Here is a 20,357-nt window from a genome sequence, read left to right as displayed (position 1 = left end):
TCAAGACCGCAACACACACACACACACTGGAACACGTGTGACTGCTCAGCCTTCAAAATAAAAGTCTTTTTGGGGCAGATGCGTGGCAGATGGATGGCTTAATTAAGCTCCAACTGGATCACGTGTAACCGACCTTTATCTAACACACTCATGTCATTACTGTCATGTTTCTTCTTCAGTTATTATTTCTGAGCAGATTTTATAACAAGAATTGCACATTTTTAATAAAATACCTCCTGACAAAAACATGGAAGACTATGAAACAGAAGTTTTAGAATAAATGCAATCATGCAAAATAACGAATATATTACTACAAATGTGTTTTATTTAACTTAATAACGTGCAAAAACAGATGTTTTATGTTTCTGCAAAATGTTATTTCTGTTTACTGCATGTTCCACTTTAAGCGTATTCAACATTATTCAAACAATTTATTGAAAAATAAAACCGTTTATAAAACAGTAGCACACACAGAACAATACAAAACAACACAATTAAAGCTTAGTGAAGGACATCGAACAACGATTACACAAATTAATATATTTACAAGATAGGATGAAACTTAAATACATGAGGTGTGTGTGTAGCATTCAAGCCTTTTCAGTGAAAGCATTGCGTCACTGGTCCGTCGCCTGGTATTTTATTCTGAAGCTCCGGACCGGAAGTCGTCCTGCCCCCGCAGCCGCTCCGTCTTGACTCCAGCAGCGTGCAGCTCGTACTTCACAGGCAGCCGGCGGAGGAGAGACACCAGTCCGAGTTGGTTGATCCGAGGCGACGAAACGCACCGAACTGGCATCCAGAGGAGCGGACCGAGGAGTGACCCGCGTCCAGTCCGCCTCCTGCTCATCCTCCTCCACACCGCGACAGGATGAACGGGTTCTGGAGGTCTGGACTCTTTGGACCGCAGCAGCGCGCAGCGGTGATCAGGATTTAGTGGAGAGAAGTTGGTTTTTCGCAGCGGCGGTGCCCGAGACCGAAGACTCTCGCTGTCAAGTCGTGAGGGGGATTTCTGACTTCTTCTTCTTCTTCTTCTTCTTCTTTTTTTTTTCTTTTCCGCTGTCGCCAAACTGCTCGCAGAGGCGCGAGGACGCGCAGGATTCTAACGTAGTTTTGTGGGTTTCTGGGAAGTTTAAAGGAGAATTACGGCTGTTTGTGCTTCTTCTGAATGCCTGGAGAAATCTGAAAGGCTGATATTTGCCATCACAACGGGATACTTTCATATTAGGTAGGTAACCTATTATTATTATTATTGTTATTATTATTATTATTATTATTATTATTATTATTATTATTATTATTATTACTATTACTACTACTGAAGAGGAACTGTGCAGCCTCTGTGGTGTGAAATAAATCGCTTCACTTCCTTGTAGTCAGACAGGTTGAGCTCTCTCTCTCTCTCTCGGCGTTAAGTATCCGTGTTGCGCTTAAGAGTGTGTGTGTGTGTGTGTGTGAGAGAGAGAGAGAGAGAGAGAGAGAGAGTGTGTGTGACGCGTGGAAGAGCAGGACCAGCCCCGCGGCCGTGCCAGCGCACAGGTGCCGCAGAGGGAACGGCTGCTCGGCCTGCGCGCAGTCGGCGCGTCCCGGCCGGGTGTCAGCGGAGGGGAAGCTCGGAACTCCTCCTGCGCGTATTTTGGAGAGAAAAAGCGCGCAGAGTTTCTGTTTCTCGGCTGTTTCACGCGTGTGGCGCATGAAATTACGCACGCTGCGGGTCTGAAAATGTCATTTTTTTCCTCTGGAGGTGGATATCGGATTCACTTGAAATCAACTTGCTTGAGAATCCTCCACGTCCAGTGTTGAAATATTGACACGTTGGTTTCCAGAAAATTCCTGAGCTGAGTCGAAATATGTGAAACCAAGTGGTGGAATTTTTTTTTATCTTTTTTCATGAATTATGAAATTACGCGCGGGTGTGTGTCCATCAGTAATGGATGAGAACGCCCGGTGGATGCTTTCTAATCTGAGTTTGCTTTCCATGTTTCATCAATCGAACGTTTGCATGCATAATTTCACCATCAGAAAGTGAAACATTGACTTTCATCGCCATCCCGGCCTCGTCAGGGCGAACACGCCTTTTCTCCACCGCTGCAACAGTGACGTCTTCTCTGCTTAGGAGCTGAAATATGAATTACGCATCAGCCTCTCTGACAGCGCCGCGCTCCCTAATGCCTCTCATCATCTCTGAAGTTTCTCCAGAAAGCAGCAGATTCTCTCTCTCTCTCTCTCTCTCTCTCTCTCCTCCTTTGAATGAACTGGCTGTGCGTCTCTCTCTCTCTCTCCCCTCAGCAGCACATCAGTCATTCCTCCTCTTCAAACACGCGCGCTTCAATAGGATTCAGATGGTGAGTCTTTTTTTTTTTTTTTTTTTGGCCACTCAGCTCGGCTCTGACTCCCCCACCGCCGCGTCAAGTCATCAGCGGAGAAAATTCCCCCGATGATGATAGCCCCCATCAGAGGGGAGGAGGGGGTCCGACTGTTGAAACAAGCGCGCACGATAATAGTCACGCTAATGCTGCAAATTAATTGAATCTATTGACCCGAGAAATCAGCAGTTTGCTGCGTTTTTTCAATCAGAGCGCACACTCGCCTCCAAACGAGACGCTGATTGCCTCTTTTCATTACCGGAATTGGCCTGAGATCGTCCCTGTGCGCGGAGTTTGGGTGCTTTTTTCTCACTTACTGGTTCAGAAAAGAGGGATAATGGCGCATTAATTGGCTCCAACTTGTCTAATTTGAGAAGAAACGCGCAAACTCCCAATTCACTCACTTATTCCTGTAATAAAGAACCTGAGTGGCTGCAGCAGCGACCTGATGTCGCCTCTGTCACTCTTATATTAACTTCATTCTTCCTATTTTATAGCTTTACAGTGCTGTTTTTCCCTTTCAGAACTCACACTGAGCCTGTATCAATCAAAAGAGTGTTTAAAGTGGCACCACAGTAGTTAATGATGTTCCCTTTTTCCCACAGCTTCTCTATAATATCCCTGTAAGAGCTTATAATGTGTCCGAGGCCGTTAAAACAGAGTTTATATCGACCTCTCGGAGCTTTATAACGTTTTAATTTCCCCTGGTGTCTGCCTCGAGGAGAGCTATCTGTGTCTTAAAGTGCTTAATCCACCTCATCCCCTCCAGTCTGTCAAAACCTAAAGTGTCCTTTTGTGTCCTCGGCGTCATGCGTGAGGACAGGTATTGTTTTGTTGCACATGTGCAGACAGTGTAGGACGCAGTGTGAGAGTCTGAGTCACACCTGATCGATGTCTCCTCTCACCTGAGGCTTTGGGAGGCCAGTGAGGAAGAAAGACGAGGCGAGGAGAAGATCACCCGTCCGCCCGGCTGCTGTTTGCACTTGTGCTCTCTCCCTCTCCCCTAAAAAACCTCTAATCCTCCTCTTCCCAAAATGACAAAGTCGATCCGGCCCGGCTGTTGATTCTGCAGCTTAATTATTAAAGACCGCTGACACTGACTGAGAGGTGTGATGAGCATGTGATCGCCTCACATTGATCCCGGCTGAGCGGAGCGAGGCTGACAGGGATTTGAACCCTGGTTTTTCTGCCTCCGAGCCGTTACAATGTGCAGATAGTTCTGCATGATTAATGTTCATGTATTATTCAGCGGCCGTGCTTGTGTTTCCCCTTTCATGCTTAAAGAAAATATTAGCATGAAAACACTTTTGAGGCTTTGAACTCGTCGGGATCCTCCTTTTCTCTTCTTCTCTGCTTCTCAGGGTCGTTAGAGGAAATCAAAGTGTTTGTAGTCGGTGGTGAGGAGTTCATCTTCCAGCGTGTCCACTGTGGGGCAAAAAGTTTCATCACTTAATATTCTCAAAAAAAAGAGAGAGATTATGTAAGGCGAGTATTTTGTCGAGGAAGGGCATTTATTACCTTCTGCTCTGACGCAGCATTTAAATTGATTCAGTTTCACGCTGTTGCAACACTCAAGGACTCCCGTCGTACACTCCTGTCACCACATTAGTCTGCAACCTGTATCCTTTTCCACTTTCTCCTCATGTATCACATGTCCAAACAGATCTGCACCGACTGAATCGTGAAGCGCCTGTAAAGAAAAAAAAGGGATTCCCCCCCCCCCTTTTTTTTTTTTTACATTCATCTGTGGTGCCAGAGAAAACAAAAAGTTCCAAATTGTAGAGAGAGAGACAGAGAGGCCTGCAATCAGCTACCTCCGCAAGGCCTTATCGTGCTGTGTAAACAAACCGCAGCAGCGTGTAGGCGTCTGCTGTTGTAAGGAAGGTGAGGATGGGCCCGGAGAGGAGGAGGAGGAGGAGGAGGAGGAGAGCGTATAGAGAACATAAAAGGCTGCAGTATGGTGAAGCATGAAAGTGTGTGCATCAGTGTGCGTGTGTGTGTGTGTGTCTATCTATCCGTGTGTGTCTTGTGAAGTCTTCCCCTCTCCACAGTCGGTGTTTTCTGTGCCGAGGAGCGATAATGTGCAAACAGAACCCGGGCCGAGGCTTGTGCTGAGTAAGGAGTGTGGGTCGCAGGTCCTGGGAGAGAAAAGAAAACAGTACTGTTAAAACTTGAGACAACACAACCTTTCTCCTGACTGTGTGTGTGTGTGTGTGTGTGTGTGTGTGTACAATACACCTCTGTGTGTGCAGGCAGAGCCCCATTTACAGAGGTGTTCGAGTGTGTGTTCGACCAAACCTGTGCATGTGTTTTAGTGTCGGGGTGGACGTCTCGCCGCCAAGGCTATTCTGAAGCCGGACAGTTTAAACTAACAGTCGTGTGTGTGTGTGTGTGTGTGTGTGTGTGTGTGTGTGTGTGTGTGTGTGTGTGTGTGTGTGTGTATATGTGGGGGGGCTCTGTGCTTTGCTTTTCTGGGCACCTCTCTCAGAGCTTTCTCCGCGAAAAAACCTCGCCGCATTCCAGCTTCTCCCTGCTTAAGCAAACAGAGAGCAGAGCACTCCGCCGTCGCTCGCCGTAGCCGTCACGCTCCCTCCTCCTCCTCCTCCTCCTCCTCCTCCTCCTCCTCCTCCTCCTCCTCCTCTTCCTCCTCCTCTTCCTCCTCCTCCTCCTCCTCCTCCTCTTCCTCCTCCTCCTCCTCTTCCTCCTCCTCCTCCGTCTACTCCTCCTTGCGAGCCGTCGGGCGCGTCGGGCAACTGATACTGTAGACGTTGGCATTCCTCATCCTGCGGGAAGATTAGTGAATCCGTGTCAATCGATTGCTAAAGCATGCAGAAGAGTTTCTCGAGCAGAAAAAAGAGTCTCGTGGAAGGAATGACGGAGCTGCTCAGGTCCCTCTTTAACTAATCCTGCTGCCGGAGAGTTCATTGATTGGTTGATGAACTCAGATTCTAGGCCGCAGAAGGTTTTCCTCAGCTGTACCAATATTTGAGCTCCTATCCAGCCGTCTTAGCGATCAGGTGCTCCTGAGAAAGCTTCTGAGAAAAACTGCAAAGATGGATTTCCACCCTAATCCTTGAAATCTGTGCGGAATGTCAGTTCAGAATATGGGAGCCTGTGTGCAGACCCCGGGGCGCTTTGTGTCGATTCTTATCCTGATTGCTTGTTCCACGTCTGCCGTTCTCCTCACGTGTGCTGTTGTTGTTGTTTGCTTTCAGGTCGGCGTCGGGGAGTTGTTGGATACTTTCTCGCGGCGACAGAGGCCGCCCTTCTGCTGGACAGCATGCGAACGGAGGATGTCGCGTGAGTCGGAGTCGGGCCTCGCTGCTCTGCGTCTCACCTCGTCGTCCAGAGGAATGACGGCTCTGTGGTGCTCACTCTGGCTTTCCTTCCTCCTGCCTCTGTGCGTCGCTCCGGCCAGGCTGCCCACCGCTCAGCCCACAGGTAGGACACATGACCGAACCTCGTACACGCTGCTGATTCCACTGCTGACACAACACGGCCGGTAGTCCTCAAGGAAATCTAAGGAAGTCATGAGAAAACTTCCTGCAGCATTTTTGAAGACATTTGATGATTTTAAGGACAAAAAATAAAACTTTCTGCTCTGAAACACAATCAAGGAGTTACTGCTGAATGATTTTAGACCTTTTCTGTCACCATCACAGGGAAAGTGTTCATGAAAGCGTCATTTTACTGCAAGAATAGGAGCAAAACACACAAAAGTTTGCAGAGTTGCATCATTTTTTATCGACCACGTTTGCATAGGTTGTTGTCAGAGGAGAAGACAAACATACATACATACATGTTAGTCATTTATCAAGCATAAATGCCAGATATGAACTGGTTCCTGCTTCTGAAATGTAAAGATTTGCTGCTTTTCATGTGTAGAAAGTGTTCCTGAACGCATCATGGCTGTTATGGGATAAGAATATAACGTACAAAGAAACCTGAAGGTTGCACAGTGCTCCTGTTGGCCGCTGCTCGTGGTGAAAGCATCAGTTGTTGTCAATCATTCATCATTCAACAAGTAAAAATGACAAATATTGATTAGCTCCTGCCTCTGTACGTTGAGGATTTGCTGCTTTTTATGAGGAGAAGTGACTGAATGTTTGTGCCGGGTGTCGTCGGCAGTGAAAACATCGACACTGACGAGTTCAAGCTTTGATTTGCTGCTTCGATTAGCAGAAAGTGTTCATGAAGGCATCACGATGGGATAAGAATAAAACACATGAAGAAGCTTGAAGGATTACAGAGCTGCATATCTGTTTGGTGACAGCATGTTCTGGTTGGTTTGTTGTTGTTGTTTAGTGGTGAAAGCTTTAGTTGTTTCTCATCAATCAGGCAAAAATGTTGAGTTAGATTTGCTGCTTTTTCTGTTTTACATCACTGTGAGTTGAGTATCTTCTGGGTTTTGGAGCGAACTGGTGTTTGGTTTTGTTTTTCAGTCACACGTGAGGTGAGAAAAAGTAAAGAGCAACACTTTTCTCGCTGCACAACAACAAAAAGCCTGGAAGTGTCCTCGCGTCGGCTTCACACTCTGACTCAGACTGACAAACAGTCGTCCCTCGCTTTATTCCTCCACGCTAATATGACATCTGCTTAGAAGTATGTTCAGTGTTTTCTGTGTGTTCATCACTTCAAATAGACACTTTTCCAAAGGAACATTTATTGTTTATATGAATGTGGCGGCGTCTTTTTTTTTTTTTTTTTACGAGGAGGATTTAATTGGACTCTTCTTGGTCGGCTGAGCTTAGCGCAATTTTGTTCCCCTCTTTGTTCTGGAGGCAGAGAAATACCCAAAGATCAAGCCAAAGTAAACGTCGACTGTGTTTGCTTTAATCTCTCCATATTGCGCAAAAAAAAAGAAAACTAACACAGCAGAGTAATCTTTTTCTGAGGCGTCAGCCAAGTGTTGTTTTTTCTCCTCTCTCTCCCTCCCTGCCCTTTTTTTTCTTTTCATGTGAGAGGTTTTTTTTTTTTAAATGAGTCTTTGACACACTTTACATGTTACAGTGGATTGAGAAAGACGAGGAGTTTGTCTGGAGACGTTCCAGCGTCTTATGCAAGTCGAGATATCCTGCATGTGTGTTTGCAACAGCGTGGACGTACGGTGAACTGGTGCACGCTGAGGTCAGACTGGAGACTTTCAGACATGATGATTTGATGACGTGTTTTACTGACGGACCAGCAAGAACGTAGTAGTAGTGAAGTAGAGCTTGTGTGTTTCAGTTTCAGGCCTCTGCGCTGAAATAATTCCATCTCAATTATGCAAAAAAAAAGGTGTGATTAGCTCAGCGGTGGAGGGAAAATGTTCAGAGGTGATGACATGAACTTCCCCCAAAAGATTTGGAAACAGCTCCGGTCCGACAGCTCGTCTACCTGGGTGTGAAGTCCTCTGATCCGTCTCTCCTCCCTCGTGTGAAAAAAAAAAAAAAACCCCGACGTTACAGCGAACGTGTTATGATTCCGTGCGCCTGATTGCCTTCCCCGCTGGGAGCCATCACACACGATCAGGCTCGGCATCATCCAGAAAAGGCAGAGTGTGTTTTTTTTTTTTTTCTAATCTCCCTCCGGGTGGCGGCTGTGATCTCCTCCTAACCTGCATCAGGTACAGCCGGGGCGCGTCGCTCCCGAGGACGACGGTGTTTCAGGTTGTTAATGTTTGTCACGTTCAGGTGCGATGATTCATCAGATGTGAAGTGGATGATGGTTCAGGTGAGAACGTGCAACTTTCCCTGGTGCGACGGACGGTTGTTTCTGCTCAGACTGATGCTGGAAAGAAGTTTAGACTCATTTATTGTCTTTTTGGTCTGTGTTGTCCACCTTTTATATGATAGAGGTCTCTGACCCTGCATTTAGAAGGTTTTTCCTCATGTTACTCAATTTAAAAAGATGTTTCTTCTGCCAAAGGAGAGCATTTCTCAGTTAGAGTAAAAATTCTCTTGCAGCTTCTTAGATGTGAATATTTTCTGGTTTCTTTCCTCCTCTGTGACAGTAAAGTGAATATCGTTACATCGTGGACAAAACAAGATGTTTAAATACGTCATCTCATCGACTTTTTTCACCGTTGTCAGAGATTTTTTGAACAAAGTAAAACAATAATTGACAGATGGATGGATAGTGAAGTAACTGTAGTTGCAGCCAGAGACAGTAAAGAGGTCAAAGTCAGATAAACTCATAACCTGTCGCACTTCTGACTGAAAACATTAATGCAGAAATACTCAAAATGAGCCAAAAAAAAAAACATTTATATCTTCAGTTTTCTGGATTTTTCTTGTGTCGAGGCCATTGATACAGAGGATTAACAGATATCCAAGATTAATCATCTTCTTAAGCTTTAACCTCCATGATCCTCAGTGTCCTGTTGCATCTGTCTATACAATAAGGAGGTGACGTAGCTCACATGCAGCGGCCTTTACGCCCAGCAGGCGTCTCCGGTCTCGTCTCCCCCGCGGCCCGCTGGCCTCCAGCGCCGTTCCGCACATCCACAGATGGACGAGCAGTAGGGATAAAATGACTGTCGTTTACTGGCAGATGGCACGATTTCCCCTCAGCCCCCTCCGCCGCAGCGCCGGGCTGCAAAGTTGTGACATAGGTTTGTGTTTTCTGTGTGATTGTGTGTTGATTCATGTGCAGGGTCAGCGATGAGCCGGCGCCGAGGGCAAAAATGCCCTTGAAAAGTTTATAGCACGCCCATAAATATAAATTACAGTAATTGTGCTGCACTTTGGAACGCCTCGTTCATATTTCAAACTTGTTTACTTGTTTTCGTGGAGCTGTCATGGATTAATATATGAATGTGACCACGTAGGCCACCGTAGGTTGTTTTTAGGAAGAAAAATGAGCTTTCTGCCGAAGAAATACTGCATTTAATAACAGAGAAGAGTGCTGCAGAGACACTTATCCCCCTGGTCTTTATATATGTGTGTGTGACATAAGGGAGACACCCTATTCTGTGTGTGTGAAGGTGTGTGAATGTGTGTGTGTGAGGTGTAAATCCTTGTTTCCATTAAATCCGGCATAATGTTGTCTCAGAGCGCCGCACTGTTTATTTCTCCAAAGCCTGGTGGCATTTCCAAATGTTTCCAAGTTGACACGACGTGAGAGACTGATGACAAAGAGCAGAGGCTGTGTGTGTGTGTGTGCGTGTGTGTGTGTGTGTGTGTGTGTGTGTGTGTGTGTGTGCGTGTATTATTCTTCTCCCCTCTGTATTTACTGACCACACACACTCCCCGTCGGTGCCCCCGTGGAGCTCAGTTAAAATATGTGGCTCCTCTGCTCTGACGTTTTCTGTGAAACAGGGCAGACACATAAACTCAACACATTCAGTTTTGCCATTGCTCCTGAGAGTGTGTGTGTGTGTGTGTGTGTGTCTGTCTGCGTGTGTGTGTGTGTGTGTGTGTGTGACAGAGTAGAGCCTACGTGGAGTCTGCAGTTAAGTGACTGTTATGTCTGTACGAGCAGAGGCGGATTATGAAAGGGAGGCAGTAAAAGAAGATGAAAAGACAGAAACATTAAAATTAAAGGATGGCGGAGAGAGAGAGAGTGTGTGTGTGTGTGTGTGTGTGTGTGTGTGTGTGTGTGTTAGAGAGTGTGTGTGAGAGAGAGAGGGGGGGGTGTGTGGTCAGTGTGTCCTTCAACCAGAGAAGAAAGCAAATCTGTGTGTTGTTTTTAGTAACAGAAAACGACAGTGTGTGTGTGGCGTGTATGTGTGTGTTTGTGTGTGTGTGTGTTTGTGTGTGTTTGTGGTGTGTGTGTGTGTGTGTGTGTATGTGGGTGGGTTGTTGGGGGGGTGTGAGGTCTCTGACCCTCCCTCGCCTCCCCCTCTGGCAAGGACTGTAAATGTCAGCAGGGGTTGTTTGGGTCGTTAGGAGACTCGTTAAAACCACGCCACGCACTGATTTACACCGAGGCTCGACAATTCACACACACACACACACACACACACACACACACACACACACACACACACACACACAATGTCACTTCACTCTCTCTGTCATCCTCTCCCTCCTTGTTTCTTCTTTTTCTGCCATATTTCATCCGTCTCCCCCAACACCACCACTTCTCCCTCCTCCCCCAACACACACTTTTTGAAAACCTCTCCTGTGCTCTGGAAGTCTTTGATAGTGGCAGCGTTGTCCTCAAGGCAGTGTGTGTGTGTGTGTGTGTGTGTGTGTGTGTGTGTGTGTGTGTGTGTGTGTGTGCACTGTAGTCCAGAATATAGTGTGTGTTCATCCAGCAGCTTCAGTTCAGAACTTCAGTGAAAACACGCCGCGTTTTAAAGCCGTCTGTGGGCTCAAGAAGAGATTTCAGAGTGTAGACGACGGCCTCGTTCCTTCTAATGGAAACACTTTGAATTCATCCTAAATTACCTTTTTTCTGAATCTGTTTCCTGGTTTGTTTGTCCGTCTTCTCTGCTCTCTTCCCCCTAAATGACCCTTCTGTTCACTCCAGTCCACCAGAGAGCTCCTCCGGGCTTCTCATCTGCTCTCTCTGTAAAGTCCATGAACCCTTCTGGTCAACACGAGTCTAGAAGTGTCGGTCGAGTCCATCCAAGTGCTCCCTCGTGATCAGCCACATGCCCTTCTGGTATCCAAAGTGCCGAAACCAATTCAAGGACTTATTTCAGTTCATATCTACCTTAATTTGGTCGACATCTGTCTGGAAAGAAAAAACCCACGGACACTTTCTGTGTGCGGCCAAATCAGATCAAGAATTTGATGAATGTTGAGACGGAACAAAACTGCACCGTGTTCCTCGTCTTCAGTTCGGTTCTGCTAACAAGCAGAGAGGAGTGCAGTACTTATTGAGAGAGCAGACGGCATCACCTGAGCTGCAGGTAGCTGGACGATACGACAAAGACAGTGCAGGTCGCTCAGATCACTTCAGTGCCTTAGCGAGTGTTTATGTCAGAAGATAAAGAGCGGTACGTTGCTCCTGCACACAGTCCTGCTGATTTTACTTTCCCTCTCCTGAAGTTCGATGTGTTTTCACTCCTGCAGCTGTGCCTTTCCAGCGTGCATTTACAGAAAGGTTATTTTCTCGAGTGTGATGGCGGTGTAATTTTCTGCGGGGCACTCAACATCACTACCCTTAAATCATCCTATTATGTAAATGAGCGGGCGCTCCGTGTGTGGGCTTTACGCGACACCCTTGAAAATTGGGATGTTTTATTGCAGAAAAGTCACTCAGAGCGCTTTTCTTTTTTTTAATTTTTTTTTTTTATTCCTCTTCTTCCATCCTCTCGGCTCTCTGAGTCTCTGTGTGAACGCTCATTTCCCTGGAAACATTATCAAGAAATCTTTTGGCAGGTCTGAGAAGCGTGCAGGCCAAATAGTGTGAGCTCTGGAGAATGACGACTCGTTTTAACAATGGCTGTTCTATCCTCAGTCCATCAGGCACTTAATCCAGCCGACACTTTAGACACTTAGTTGGATGGGAATTAAACACCGAACACAGCTCAGAGTCCCGTTTAGCAGAAGGATCACAGCGGGACGCTCCGCCTGGACTCCTGTAAGATGATCCCACCGAGTTTACAACGAAATAAAGTCACCTGGAAAGACGGCGGAGTGAATTGTGCATTTGCAGAAATCTGTGAGGAGATTCTGCTCGGCGTTGTCTCGTCTTTCTAAGAAACGTTATGCATCAGGCAGATTTTCATTAAGCAGAGTGTTACTGTCCAAAGACAACACACACAGCGGAGCACGAGTTCAGAAAGTGAAATGTTATTAAAGGTTTTCATATCAGATCACAGACTGAAGTGAAAGTGGTCAGCTTTAATCTCACTCAATTGTGGAACAAAATGCGTCTCGTCTCTCAGGACCGCGGCTGAGAATTAAACCTGGATACTTTCACGGTACCGACTCAAATTCAATATGTCTGTCGGACTGAATATCACAAAAAACTGGGATTAAATGTCAGCTCGGATTAGTAATGTTATCAATTTTTAAACTATTTCATGTCGTCAGCGTACTCGAACAACTGCTTGTGGTTAGAAAAAAATAACATCTGAGCAACATGTCGCTGTCTTTCAGTTCTGTGTGCTGCAGATCCAACAGATCAGAACCAGTAATATCATTCATGTTGTGTCTCTATGTTGTGAGTCAGATTTACATCTCAGCTCAGTTTTGTTCAGCACCAACTTCCTGAGGACAACATGGCTAGATGCTCTGTGATGTTTGCTAGCTTGATGCTAACTTTTATTTGTTTTATTTTGTCGGGTCGATTAACAAAAACTGTGAGATGGAAGACACTAAAATGCTGCGTAGAGCCGCGTGGAACTGCAGAATCAGGGGATATTTATCTTTATAATGTAGATAAGCATCTTATTAACCGCGATATATTAATCGCAGCAGCTTCAGGAGCAGTCGGGAGCATTTTGGTGCTGCAGCCCAGGTTTTGTAGTTGTCAGACCTTCCTCTCAGGTATTCATGGCTTCATTTATTGATTGAATCTGAAAGTAGTTTGAGAAAGTTTGATATATTCTCCATCATCCTCCTCCTCAGCAGTCACAGAAGTCCTCAGACGTTCGCAGGTTTAGGTTAAACGCACACCGAGGGCGAGCCTTTAGCTTGTATGGAAGAAATTAGCAGACAGCTGTAGATCAGTAGGTCACTGTCAGCCGGCGGCCTGCGTACGAACCGTGTCTGCAGGCCACAGCGATGTATGTATTAATACACCTCATTAATGCCCTTTGAAAACCTCCCTGCATGTCACTCCATGAATTATGGATGAAAATACAGACCCGTCTGTGAGTTCTGCGCACGTCTAACCTCCGCCGCCTTCTCCGCAGTGGGAAGTCTTTCTCTGACATCACGTGACAGACACACAAAGTTATTTTAAGCCTGGAATCTTTACATATATCTGCTCATTTTATCTCTTCTTTAGATCTTAATGCATTTTCAGATCTCTCTTTGAGCCGCCCGTCCCGCCCGTTGCAGGCTCGTGCTGTCACATATACACACACACACACACACACACACACACACACACACCTACCTGTACGTGTCCTCTGCTCTACCTCTGGCTGCGGTTCAGGGCGGTTCTCATCCCGCCGGCTGACAGCAGCGTTGACATACGGCAGGTTTTTAATTACAAAGCTCCCCTTAAGGAAATTGTTGAGATACTTAACAGATAAGCTAGACATGGAGGGGAACAAAGAGGCTCGTTGTGTCGTATCAGGAGGGCTGTTTTTGGAGGGTGCGCGGGGGAGGAAGGAGGGAGGAGGAGGAGGGAGGAGGAGGGGGTTCGTCAGCTGGAGCTGCAGTCAATCTGACAAAATATTATTGCGCTGTGAAGTGACTGGTTGATGGTGTTTTATTGAAAGTTACATGTCTCCTTTCATCGTCACTTTCCCTCTCTCTCTCTCTCTCTCTCTGTGCCTCTTTTTCATTATTTCCCAATGTCTCTCCCCCCTCTCTCCCCCCTCTCTCCCCCCTCCTCTCTCGCTCTCTGGCTGACACCTGGATTTATGGCTTCCATTGGTATAATTGCATAATTTTAACTGAATCATTGTGATGGATGGTGATTGCGAAAACAGAGCCAATGTTCACTTGTCCTCATGCATGTGTAAACATGTTTGCATGTGTGTGTGTGTGTGTGTGTGTGTTCAGCCAAACCCCATTGGAAGAGTGTATTTTGTTGCTGGCAGAGGCAAACAGATGGCAGGTTGTGTTGCCGAGCTGTACGGAGTCCAACACACACACACACACACACACACACACACACACACACACTCACACTCACATGCACACACACAAAGAGAGAGAGAGAGACAATCCAGGCTGGATCCGTCCCACCCATCACTCAGCCCCCTCTGCACCCCAACTGTCACACAGAACCACACAGAACCACACAAACAGTCTCCCATCTATCGCTCGGTGTTAGTTTTCTCCACTGTTTTCCTGTTTTCTCCTCGCGCAGCCCGATTTATTTAAATGAGACCGCAGGGCCTTGATGCAGAGAGGGTGTGAACACAGAGGGCTCCGGTAATAAAACACAGCAGGAGGGAAAAAAAAAAAAGCAGGCTCAACTTTTTGCCTCGATGCAATGCGGCGCCATCTGGCAAAGAGCAATGATGGCGGATTTCAACTGTTTACCTGGCGATTAGAGTGACAAATGTAAAAAAAAAAGACACTGTGACAACTTTGTAGAGTTGTGAAATGCTGTCTCATAGTGTCACGAGCTGAGAATCGACTGATACCAGCTACTTGAATCCATCAAGATCCGTTATTCACTGAGATTTCCTTTTTCCGGGTCTGCACCAAAAGTTAACGGGCGCTATTCTGGGCTGAGACGCATCTTCTATCCGACTGTCGGGGAAATCTGATCAGTAATTTTTGTGTTATCCAGCTTACAAACCAACATCCCTCTGTCTCGAGCCCTCCTTGCAGTGTCGAGGCATTTTTGTCGTCTTTTAAGCTCATGAAACTGGACTTCACGGATGCTCCACTAATGCAATTTCCAGTGTGAATTCCCACTTAATGTGAAGCTGCATTCTTCGCATGAATGGTCCAATTAACGTGATCAAATTTCCTTTAATTATCAATTATCTTTTAGCGTTCATGCACACACATGCCTCTGCACATTTACCAGCATTCACACTTCCTGACGTGCTCAGTTGTTTCTACCTCTTCTTCTTGTAAACCGTATTAAAATCACATGTCCGACTTTAAATATTTGATATTCGAACTAATCTCCGACACTCTCGCTGCTTCTCTCTGACCGCTAACCGGGAGCAGGGCCGTCCTGTCTGGCTCGGCTGCATCCCATTTACATTTCTGTGAATGGAAACAGGGAGCCAACAGGCAGCGTGTGTGTGTGTGTGTGTGTGTGTGTGTGTGTGTGTGTGTGTGTGTGTGTGTGTGTGTGTGTGTGTGTGTGCAGGAGTGTGTGAGTGTGTGTTTCCCTCTTTTGCTCGTGAGTGTGTCTCTTTCATCTTCTTCCTCCCTCTGTCTTCGACCTCTCTCCTTCCCTTGTGGTTGCACATCTGCTCTCTCCGACTCTTCCTCCATCCCTCCGTCCCTCCTCGTCTTCTTTGTGTCTTGCCAGGACAAATTCAAATGAGCTTCATTAGCTCGACCATAATTAAGCACAGTATTGCCAAAGCGTCTGTGTAATAACTCCTTTTCCCTCTCTTCCCTCAGCCGGTTGATCCATCATCTGTGCTAACCTCCTCCTCTCTACTTGCACCCTCACCTCAACATGCGCTTCTGTTTAAAGCCCCCCCACATCCAGGGCAAGCTGACACATCTAATATCGAAACCAAAAACTCAGCTTCCATCCCTCCCACGTCTCTCCCCCCTCTCTCTCCTCTCCTCACCTCCTCGCTCCCCCCTTCCATGTTATTTTGCCAGGAGAGCTAAAATAATAAACCCTTGTACTGTCTGCAGAGCGTAATGGAAGTTCTCTCTCTCTCTCTCTCTCTCTTTCTCTTTCTCTCTCCCCCCTGGAAAGAAGGGAGAGAAAGAGAGAGAGGCTAGAACAGAACACTGACAGTCGAGTCGGGCCGAGTTGGTCTGGTTCTTCAGAACAACCCCGGACGGGTTTGTTTTTATTCAGAATTCACATGAAGTGTTATTTTTAGTGCGGTGTATCTGGTAATTTGCTGCATTTTTTCCTCGTGCGACAACTTTCTCCTCATCGCTGGCAATTTATCTTCTGTGAATCACTGCGAAAGTCAGAATCGGAAAACATTTGATTACTTTTAACTTGGTGATGGTTTCAGTTCATCCGGGAAAGAGCCCTCTACTTTCCTTTTAGAGCATCACTTTGTAGTGGACGTCTTGAAAGGGGGTCGCGGTGTCATCTTCTAACCTCTCATCGAACTCCATTACTGACGGGACGAAGCCGCGGTGACACTGATGAGATGGTTGAACTCCTCTTTCAGGAGCTTCACCCCGCTGACGCTCCGGCCTCCAACTGACAGAAACTATCAAACCAGACGTCCACGAGTGGGCACTCAGACTCATCCCATGAAGACGTAACACAACAAGAGCTGGAAAAAATAACTCAGCAGCAGCAGGAGGAGGTTGTGGTTGTTGTTGTCGGCTGAGGTGTTTGCAGGCCCCAAACTGACCGAAAATGACCACAAATGTTAAATAATCTGTGGTTCCAACATGTCAAATTGTGTTTGATGATTTTCTCTTATTGATATTATTGTAAATTGAACAGTTTTTCACACATTTCTGTCATTTTGTTGACTGAAGGATCAATCCAGGAATAGAGATGATGGTCTGATAATCTGAAATCAGCGTTTTTAATCTGATTACCGATAAATTGAATTTAAAATATGCTAATTTTGCTGTGTAACCTGCAAAGTAACTAGTAACTGAGGTTAGTGGAGTGGTAGAATAAAGTAGAACTGCATCGCACTGCATATAACTGAACTGTCCAGTTGAGTTCCTGCAGCCATGAAAACAATAAAATGTCATCAGTCGATTGTTCTGCTCTGCGGCGTCGAACCGTCAGCCAACGAGCTGCTTTCTCCGCAGCGGTTGGGAGTCAAGTACAGGCGCTTTGCTCGATGGCACGTTGGCGGCGGCTGAATAGCAGAGCGACCGAACATTGTCATGCGTTGAGGCTCTATACTGTTGCATTGTGCCGCTTTGGGAAAAAAAACTCCATTGACTCTTTAATGAATGGCAGAGCGTCACCCTGGATACTGAAGTGGTTACCATGGAGACGTGGGGCTGTCCGGGTACCTGCGGGGCACGGCTAACTCGTTAGCAATGCTAACTCCTGTCTCTCCTGAGACACATTAGCATTGCAGATTTCTTTTATGAAGCTGGAATATGAAATATGAAGTTAACTGGAGTTGCTTGACGTGGACTCTGCTGCAGGAGGTCCTGAGCTGCAGCGCTGGTATAGACGTCTTGCATTGGATGTCTCAGGACAACTGTGCTCCAGTTGTTCCTCCCCTCTCTCCCCCCCGACAGACGCTCCTCTCTGTGCTGTAAGTGAAGGCAGATCCCGGAGGGAAGCAGGAGGAGGGAGGGATGACGGGATTACAGGCTTTCCTGCTCGCGTCCTGCTCTCACAAGCAAACACACTTAACACACCAGTCGTGCGTTCGCTGTGTTCAGACCCGGCGGAGTCTATTACTGCCAGACACAATGTCGTTTCTGCTCTCCCTCCATCTCTTCAAGACAGAAGATAGAGGAAGAGTGCAGTGGTTGGTTGTTCAGTAGCCACAGGAAGCGTTGTTTGGGTGATCAGAAGCACATGGCAGCCGAGACCAGCAGCAGGTTTCACGTAGAGAGGTAACAACCGGGCGGAGAGAGAGACGGACCCACGCGGTCCCACCGCACTAATAAACAGCGTCGTAAACAGAGCAGTAAACGCTTTTATGTCCCGCTGATCCTCAACCTGGGGACGCACACACACACACACACACACACACACACACACACACACACACACACACACCTCCGGCCTCCACCGACATCGGATCAAACTTTTTATACATTCACGCTGGAAGTTTGGGAGAACCTGCCGGACTGATGAGCGACTCGGAGGGTATAAATGATGTTTCAGAGCCTGAAGAAAAGCTTTTCTGTTGTGTTGCTTGACCAAAAAGTGTGTGTTCGAGCCTGAAACACACCAGGGGGCCTTTACATTGATACACTCCATGACACTGATGTCTTTGTCACCTCACACACACACTATCACCAGCCCACCATGTTATTTGTAGGGGCAGGTCATCCCAGCTGGAGAGAATCAAAAGTTGTGTGTGTGTGTGTGTGTGTGTGTGTCAGTGTGTGTGTGTGGGGGTACACTTGCCACGCTGAGCGGTCGGGGCAGAGGTCAAAGTTTAACGTTTCAATCAGGAGTGCTGCGTCAGTGTGTCCGCAGACGGTTTCCATCAGCTGTTTCTTCTCATTCAGACTTCGAACTTTGAGAAACACGTAAATCATTCAAATCCTGGACGTCAAACTTTGATTTTGTGCAACTTTTGTTTGGTTTTATCACAATATATTCTGTTTTATGGTAGAAGTTATCCTTATTCGTCTGGTTTTCGCTTGCAGAGTAAGACTTATTTTGATTTTTAAGGCATTTAAATCACCAGATTAGCAAAAAAACACACATTCCTATCCATCAGATTTCCAGGAAATTAACTATATATAACAATATATATGAAACCTCAGCCTACAGAGGACAAAACATGCAAATCAATCAATTTAATGACGATTTCAAAAACCACTTCCTGCCATCATGACTCATTATATTAATTAGTTTTCCACCTGAACCTGCTGCATCACAGGTTAAGTCATCCGCTGTAGGAGATATTTGGATTTCAGTCGCCTCCCTTTGTTCTTTGGTTCTGTGCTTCTTCATATCTAGGACAAACTTTGTTCCACTCCTGCCCCCATTTGTGCTTTTTTTTTTTGTCTTTTTCTGATCACGTCCCTGAATCAGCAGTGCTCTCAGGATACAGTTGTGCTGACCGAGCGTCAGTTTTCCCTCCAAAGTCTACGTGTGGAGTCCCAGAGCGGCCTTAAATCAATACACTGCACAGCTGACTCCTAAAATATCTCCTCCGCTGTCTTTGTTCGGGGGAAAATTAGGTAAAAGCCGCTTCGACGTCCAAATTCTGAGATCCGAAAAGCCGCCTTATAATCGGATTGGTTCCTCCGTGTTTGTGAGGGAAGTGTAATTATGTTGTATAGTAGCCACACACGCACACACACACACACACTTCGCAGACATCCTGGCTTTTGTGGGGCCGAAGCTTCTTACACTTGTCTGTTGAATTGAAACTAGGCCAGTTCGTCTTTGGAATGACAATTACCATGGACCAAACCCAGGCCCTATTCTGAGGCTGGAGGGACGGAGGGCAGGTGGAGGAGGAGGGGGTGATGATGCGGGGTGTGAAAGGAGCAAAGACGATTGGGCGCTGCCAAGATGCTCTGGACGTACAGTAGCTTCCGATGCTCATTAGCGCAGCCGAGTGGAGGGCAATGCACCGAGGGAGGAGGAGGAGGAGGAGGAGGAGGAGGAGGAGGAGGGAGGGTGAGGCTGGCACAGGCCGGGGCGGGATGTTTAGAGGCAACGTCTATCCTCAACTTGATTTTAGAGGCTCTTTTGATAAAGCGCGGCTCAGCTCGGAGAAGAATAGAGGCAACAAGCTGGGGGAAACCAGCCCCCCCTCTCCTCCCGTCCTCCCTCCCCCTTCTCCCCTCTTTTCTCCTCTCCACCTTGATCTCCGCCGAGCCATCCCTCTTTTCTCTCCATCTCCTCCTGGCAGGCTTCTCCACCAAACGGTGTGAGGTTGTCAGGCTGGCCCAGATTAAGGGCATTGTCCGAAGGTATTTACATCCGGCCAAACCACATTAAACAGAGATTAGAGGGGTTTTCACTGCACATCACAGAAAAGAGAAGAAGAAGAAGAAGAAGAAGAAGAGGGGGGTGAAGAAGAAGAGGGGGCTTTTTTTTCCGGATGAGCAGGATTTACAAGTGACATAGCTGTGAAATGGAGGAAGAGAAATGTGCTCTTTATGGAGAGGAGGGAGTTGGGTGATGTGGTGGAGGTGGAGGTGGTGCTGGTGCTGGTGCTGGTGCTGGTGGGCGGGGTGGACTCCACAGATCCTGTTTGAAGGTCATGTGATGCTGGCTTGTCTGAGGGGGTGGTGAGTGTGCCAAACGGTTGGCAGCCGGTCCGGTTTTTCTCGCATAGGAAGCAGCAAGTAAAAGAATTCTGCTGGCGGGACGCAGCGAGCAGACGGCTGCTGTGGAGGACATCACGCTCCGAAGCAGCCATGAGTTTAAAACATCATCTCTTATTAATACAGCTTAACTTTTATTTATTATTTTTAAAGCTTTTTTAAATTAATCTTACTCGTAGTGTTGATTGTTAGTGGTGCTCACATAGTTTGTCTGTGCAGTGATCACTCGTTAGTGTATAAATGTTTCATGTTTAAATCCAGTCGTGATTAACGCACAGCTCGTATTTGTCACCTCGTGTTGGTTTTGTTGTTTTTGCGGTGTCGCCACACG

At 46.7% G+C, this 20,357-nt stretch overlaps 1 protein-coding gene across 10 annotated transcripts in view; it reads left to right on the top strand.

Moving 5' to 3' along the window:
• Positions 1-356: 356 nt before the first annotated feature.
• fgfr3 (fibroblast growth factor receptor 3) overlaps positions 357-20,357 on the top strand; it is a 71,633-nt gene continuing 51,632 nt past the window's right edge. For 2 of the 10 annotated variants that reach the window (XM_037071349.1, XM_037071346.1), the window contains exons 1-2: positions 358-1,225; positions 5,579-5,804. In XM_037071349.1, the coding sequence (XP_036927244.1) occupies positions 5,657-5,804 (148 nt within the window). In that variant the 5' untranslated portion in view covers positions 358-1,225; positions 5,579-5,656. Of the gene's footprint in view, positions 1,226-5,578; positions 5,805-20,357 lie in introns of all 10 variants that reach the window. The other 8 variants (XM_037071351.1, XM_037071350.1, XM_037071355.1 and 5 more) reach the window with 6 other exon arrangements.

Source organism: Acanthopagrus latus, chromosome 16 (genome assembly GCF_904848185.1).
Source record: "Acanthopagrus latus isolate v.2019 chromosome 16, fAcaLat1.1, whole genome shotgun sequence".
NCBI lineage: Eukaryota > Metazoa > Chordata > Actinopteri > Spariformes > Sparidae > Acanthopagrus > Acanthopagrus latus.
The sequence above is the reverse complement of the archived record's forward strand: the minus strand, read 5'-3'. Positions and strand labels throughout refer to the sequence as shown.